General features: G+C 62.6%; 1 protein-coding gene across 1 annotated transcript; it reads right to left on the reverse strand.

Moving 5' to 3' along the window:
* Positions 1-298: 298 nt before the first annotated feature.
* Positions 299-6235, reverse strand: CD79A (CD79a molecule). Its single transcript, XM_056516001.1, has 5 exons — positions 6114-6235; positions 2605-3048; positions 2416-2534; positions 704-772; positions 299-610 (listed from the first exon to the last, which is right to left on the reverse strand). Exons 1-5 carry the CDS (start codon positions 6202-6204, stop codon positions 497-499), a joined length of 837 nt encoding a protein of 278 aa, XP_056371976.1. The 5' UTR covers positions 6205-6235; the 3' UTR covers positions 299-496.
* Between the last annotated feature and the right edge of the window lie 468 nt (positions 6236-6703).

The following is a 6703-nucleotide window of genomic DNA, read 5'->3' on the forward strand; positions in this document are numbered from 1 at the left end:
GATTGTGGGGGAAAATGGGACATAGTGGGCTAAAATTTGGATTAATGCAGGAAAATTGAGAGAAGATTTGGCAGAAAATTGACAGAAAATAGGAAAAATGGTAGAGCAGGAGAATGGGGTAGAACGGGGGACTTGGAGATAATAGGTGTAATGGGAGAAATGGGGGAAAAGAGAATAAAATGCGGGAAATTTTGGATAATGGGGGAAACGGGATAATAGGGTAAAGTGGGGATGAACTGGGGGGGGGAAATGGGAGGAAATTGGGAGGAAATTTGGGATAACGGGGGGAAAACGGAGGTCTCATGCTCATCGTTTATTGGCAACTTATTAAAGATTCATTCGTGATTTATTGGCAATTTATCAGCTCCAGGTGAGGGTGGGGTCCCCCAGTTTAATTTCGGGAGGGGGGAAATCAGCGCAGCCTTGAGTTCCCACAGCAAAGCCTTAGCGGGGGGTTTTGGGGACCCCGCCCTCATTTTGGTTTTTTTTTCTTTTTTTAAGGTTTCTCCAGGAGGCTGTCGGCAGCAGGGGGGGTCCCCACGTCCTGGTAGGTGGGCTGGACCCCCCGGGAAATGTCCTCGTACATGGAGCACTCGTCCAGGTTCAGCCCCTGTGGGAATTGGGGAGGGGGGTTTGGTTTGGGGGTGATGGACATCCCTCCCCCCAGCCCCCAGCCCCTTTTTGGGGGGTCACCCCAGGTCACCTCATAAAGATTTTCTTCCTCCAAGGAGATTTTCTTGGGCTGGAGGAGCCGCTCATTGGCCCAGCGCTTCTGGAAATGGGGGGAAAAAAAGGTACAGGGGGGGTTTGGGGGGACACCTGGGAGGAATTTCAGGGGATTTGGGGTGCTGGGGGTATCTGGGGGTCTACAGGAGGGGAATTAAGGGGGCAGGGGGCATTTAGGGGTGCATGTAGGGGGATTTATGGGGTGCCAGGACCAGAATTAAAGGGGCAGGGGGCATTTAGAGGTACCTGGAGGGGGATTTATGGGGTGCCAGGACCAGAATTAAAGGGGCAGGGGGCATTTAGAGGTACCTCGAAGAGGATTTATGGGGTACCAGGACCAGAATTAAAGGGGCAGGGGCATTTGGGGGTACCTGGAGGGGGATTTATGGGCACAGAATTAAAGGGGCAGGGGGCATTTAGGGGTACCTGGAGGGGGAATTATGGGGTACCAGGACCAGAATTAAAGGGACAGGGGGCATTGAGGGGTACCTGGAAGGGGATTTATGGGTTCCCAGGCCCGGAATTGGGGTTACCAGGACCGGATTTAGGGTTCCCAGGCCCGGAATTGGGGTTACCAGGCCCGGAATTGGGGTTACCAGGCCCGGAATTGGGGGTACCAGGCCCGGATTTAGGGTTACCAGGCCCGGATTTAGGGTTCCCAGGCCCGGAATTGGGGTTCCCAGGCCCGGATTTAGGGTTCCCAGGACCGGAATTGGGATTACCAGGCCCGGAATTGGAGGTACCAGGCCCGGATTTAGGGTTACAAGGACCGGAATTGGGGTTACCAGGCCCGGAATTGGGGTTACCAGGCCCGGAATTGGGGTTACCAGGACCGGATTTAGGGTTACCAGGCCCGGATTTAGGGTTCCCAGGCCCGGAATTGGGGTTCCCAGGCCCGGATTTAGGGTTCCCAGGACCGGAATTGGGGTTACCAGGCCCGGAATTGGGGGTACCAGGCCCGGATTTAGGGTTACAAGGACCGGATTTAGGGTTACCAGGCCCGGAATTGGGGTTACCAGGCCCGGAATTGGGATTACCAGGCCCGGATTTAGGGTTACCAGGCCCGGATTTAGGGGTACCAGGCCCGGAACTGGGGTTACCAGGCCCGGAATTGGGGTTACCAGGCCCGGATTTAGGGTTACCAGGCCCGGAATTGGGGTTACCAGGCCCGGAATTGGGATTACCAGGCCCGGATTTAGGGTTACCAGGCCCGGATTTAGGGTTACCAGGACCGGAATTGGGGTTACCAGGCCCGGATTTAGGGGTACCAGGCCCGGATTTAGGGGTACCAGGCCCGGAATTGGGGTTACCAGGCCCGGATTTAGGGGTACCAGGCCCGGATTTAGGGTTCCCAGGCCCGGAATTGGGGGTACCAGGCCCGGATTTAGGGTTACCAGGCCCGGATTTAGGGGTACCAGGCCCGGAATTGAGGTTCCCAGGCCCGGATTTAGGGGTACCAGGCCCGGATTTAGGGGTACCAGGCCCGGAATTGGGGTTACCAGGCCCGGATTTAGAGGTACCAGGCCCGGAATTGGGGTTCCCAGGCCCGGATTTAGGGTTACCAGGCCCGGAATTGGGGTTACCAGGCCCGGAATTGGGGTTCCCAGGCCCGGATTTAGGGGTACCAGGCCCGGAATTGGGGTTACAGCCCGGAATTGGGGCGGGGTCCCCTCCGCAGCCCCCGCTCACCCTGAAGAGCAGCAGCAGCCCCGGCCCCGCCGCGCAGAGCAGCAGCAGCACGCCCTGCGCCGTCAGGATCCTGTTCTTGGTGGCGTCCGTCAGCTGCAGGAACGATGGCGGCGCGGGCTCTGCCACAGCCGGCGCGTCAGCCCGGGCCCCCCGAGCCCCCCCCGGACCCCCCGAGGGACCCCCACTCACCCTGGACCCTGACGAAGGTGCCGCAGGACTGCGCGGCCGCGCCGCCCGCCCGCACGCGGCAGAAGTAGAGCCCGCTGTGGTTGTGCCGCAGGCTCTCGAAGCTCAGCGTGGAGACCCCCTGCCCCTGCCGCACCTGGCGCCCCCCGCCCCGCACCGGCACCTCCTGCGGCCAGCTGCAGTTCCAGCCGTCCCCGCCGTACCCCCGCGGGCACACCTGCAGCCAGCTGACCTCGGGCCGCGCGTCCGGCGGCGCCGTGAAGCGGCACTCGATGCTCAGGTGAGCGCCGGGGATCCCCGAGCGGGAGGTGGGGCCCGGCTCCACCGTCAGCGCTCCCGGGAAGCCGCAGGAGCGGCCCGGGGTCGGGCTGGTGCTCACCGACAGGGTGAGGGGGCTGTCCCGGGTGGGGGACGACGGCGGGGGGCTGGGGGAGAGACACCCGGAACCTGCGGGGGACAGGGGGGACAGTGACACTGCTGGGGGAGTGACACCTGGAACCTGTAAGGGACAGTGACACTGCTGGGGGAGTGACACTGCTGGGGGAGTGACACCCGGAACCTGTAAGGGACAGTGACACTGCTGGGGGAGTGACACCTGGAACCTGTAAGGGACAGTGACACTGCTGGGGGAGTGACACTGCTGGGGGAGTGACACCCGGAACCTGCGGGGGGACAGTGACACTGCTGGGGGAGTGACACCTGGAACCTGTAAGGGACAGTGACACTGCTGGGGAGTGACACCTGGAACCTGCAGGGGACAGTGACACTGCTGGGGGAGTGACACCTGGAACCTGTAATGAACAGTGACACTGCTGGGGGAGTGACACCCGGAACCTGTACGGGACAGTGACACTGCTGGGGGAGTGACAACCGGAACCTGCGGGGGACAGGGGGGACAGTGACACTGCTGGGAGAGTGACACCCGGAACCTGCGGGGGACAGTGACACTGCTGGGGGAGTGACACCTGGAACCTGTAAGGGACAGTGACACTGCTGGGGGAGTGACACCTGGAACCTGTAAGGGACAGTGACACTGCTGGGGGAGTGACACCTGGAACCTGCGGGGGACAGTGACACTGCTGGGAGAGTGACACCTGGAACCTGCGGGGGACAGTGACACTGCAGGGGAAGTGACACCTGGAACCTGCGGGGGACAGGCGGGACAGTGACACTGCTGGGAGAGTGACACCTGGAACCTGTAAGGGACAGTGACACTGCTGGGGGAGTGACACCCGGAACCTGTAAGGGACAGTGACACTGCTGGGGGAGTGACACTGCTGGGAGAGTGACACCTGGAACCTGTAATGAACAGTGACACTGCTGGGGGAGTGACACCCGGAACCTGTAAGGGACAGTGACACTGCTGGGGGAGTGACACCTGGAACCTGTAAGGGACAGTGACACTGCTGGAGGAGTGACACCTGGAACCTGTAAGGGACAGTGACACTGCTGGGGGAGTGACACCTGGAACCTGCGGGGGGACAGTGACACTGCTGGGAGAGTGACACCCGGAACCTGCGGGGGGACAGTGACACAGGACCCCGCAGGTGCCATTAGGGGTGGGGGTCTCACAGGTGACCCTGCAGGTGCCATTAGGGGCGGGGGTCTCACACAGGTGACCCCGCAGGTGGCATTAGGGGTGGGGGTCTCACAGGACCCTGCAGGTGGCATTAGGGGTGGGGGTCTCACACAGGTGACCCCGCAGGTGGCATTAGGGGTGGGGGTCTCACAAAGGTGACCCTGCAGGTGGCATTAGGGGCGGGGGTCTCACACAGGACCCTCCAGGTGCCATTAGGGGTGGGGGTCTCACACAGGTGACCCCGCAGGTGGCATTAGGGGCGGGGGTCTCACAAAGGTGACCCTGCAGGTGCCATTAGGGGCGGGGGTCTCACACAGGACCCTCCAGGTGCCATTAGGGGTGGGGGTCTCACAGGACCCTGCAGGTGCCATTAGGGGTGGGGGTCTCACACAGGACCCCGCAGGTGGCATTAGGGGTGGGGGTCTCACACAGGTGACCCTGCAGGTGCCATTAGGGGCGGGGGTCTCACAAAGGTGACCCCGCAGGTGCCATTAGGGGCGGGGGTCTCACACAGGACCCCGCAGGTGGCACTGTGGGTGGGGGTCTCACACAGGTGACCCCGCAGGTGCCATTAGGGGCGGGGGTCTCACAGGACCCTGCAGGTGCCATTAGGGGCGGGGGTCTCACAGGTGACCCCGCAGGTGCCATTAGGGGCGGGGGTCTCACAGGACCCCGCGGGGCAGGGGGTGCCCCCGCCCCGCCCCCCCCGTTTCGGTTCTCGCTGTCACAGGAAGCTCGGGGGGGTCCCCGGGGACGCGCTGGCACAGGTGGCTTGGGGGGAGGGGGGAGCACCCCATGGTTTTGGGGTCCCCTAGAGACCCCCTGCCCGGTTCAGGGGTCCCCGTGTCATGGGTAACAGGCACTGGGGACCCCCAGACCCAAAACCCTGAGCCCCGGAATCCTGAAACACCCTGACCCGAAACCTGAGAGCCCAGAAATGGGATCCTCGTTCAGGGTGTCCCTGAGACCCCCGGACCAATCCCGGAAACCCAGAACCCCGAAAACCCCTGAGACCCAAAAACCCCAAACCCCGGCACCCCAGAACCCCAAAAACCCCTGAGACCCCTGAGACCAAAAAACCCCAAACCCCGGCACCCCAGAACCCCAAAAACCCCTGAGACCAAAAAACCCCAAACCCCGGCACCCCAGAACCCCGAAAACCCCTGAGACCCCAAAAACCCCAAACCCCGGCACCCCAGAACCCCTAAAGCCCCTCGGACCCAAAAACCCCAAACCCAGAAAACCCAGAACCCCGAAAACCCCTCAGACCCCAAGAACCCCAAACCCCGGCACCCCAGAACCCCGAAAATTCCTCACACCCAAACCCTGAGACCCCCAGACCCAACACCCGGCACCCCAGAACCCCTAAAGCCGCCCCCAGACCCAAACTCGAACCCTGAGACCCCCAGACCCAACACCCGGCACCTCAGAACCCCTAAAGCTGCCCCCAGACCCAAACTCAAACCCCAAAAACCCCAAACCCCGGCACCCCAGAACCCCGAAAACCCCCCAGACCCAAACTCAAACCCTGAGACCCCCAGACCCAAACCTCAGAACCCCTAAAGCGCCCCCCAGACCCAAACTCAAACCCCAAAAACCCCAAACCCCGACACCCCAGAACCCCGAAAGCCCCTCAGACCCAAACTGAGACCCCCAGACCCAACCCCAGCACCCCAGAACCCCGAAATCCCCCCAGACCCAACCCCAGCACCCCAGAACCCCTAAAGCCGCCCCCAGACCCAAACTCAAACCCTGAAGCCCCCAGACTCAAACCCCGACACCCCAGAACCCCGAAATCCCCCCAGACCCAACCCCAGCACCCCATAACCCCTATAGCCGCCCCCAGACCCAAACTGAAACCCTGAAGTCCCCAGACCCAAACCCTGAAGCCCCCAGACCCAACCCCAGCACCCACCCCCCCCCCCAGCGATACCCGGCAGGAGGAGGAGGAGGCAGGCGATGAGGAGGGGGCTCGGGACCCCCCGTTTTGGGGGAGCCCCCCGGGTCCGGGGCGCGGCCGCCATCAGGTGCGTGCGGCGCGGGCCTGCAGGAGATTCGCCCCAGTGCCCCGAGGGGACGGAAACGGGGGCGGCGCCCCGAAACCCCCGGGACCGCGGGGAGGGCTGGGGAACCGAGGGTGGCCGTGGGGATTTGAGTCTGGGGGCTCAGCAGTGCAGTGTCACCCCTCGGGTTTGGGGATTTGAGTCTGGGGTCTCGGGGCTCTGGGGGCTCAGCAGTGCAGTGTCACCCCTTGGGTTTGGGGATTTGAGTCTGGGGTCGCGGGGCTCAGTAGGGCAGTGTCACCCCTTGGGTTTGGGGATTTGAGTCTGGGGTCTCGGGGCTCAGTAGGGCAGTGTCACCCCTTGGGTTTGGGGATTTGAGTCTGGGGGCTCGGGGCTCTGGGGGCTCAGTACTGCAGTGTCACCCCTCGGGTTTGGGGATTTGAGTCTGGGGTCTCGGGGCTCTGGGGGGCTCAGCAGTGCAGTGTCACCCCTTGGGTTTGGGGATTTGAGTCTGGGGTCT

Source organism: Oenanthe melanoleuca, unplaced genomic scaffold, assembly GCF_029582105.1.
Source record: "Oenanthe melanoleuca isolate GR-GAL-2019-014 unplaced genomic scaffold, OMel1.0 S181, whole genome shotgun sequence".
Lineage (NCBI taxonomy): Eukaryota > Metazoa > Chordata > Aves > Passeriformes > Muscicapidae > Oenanthe > Oenanthe melanoleuca.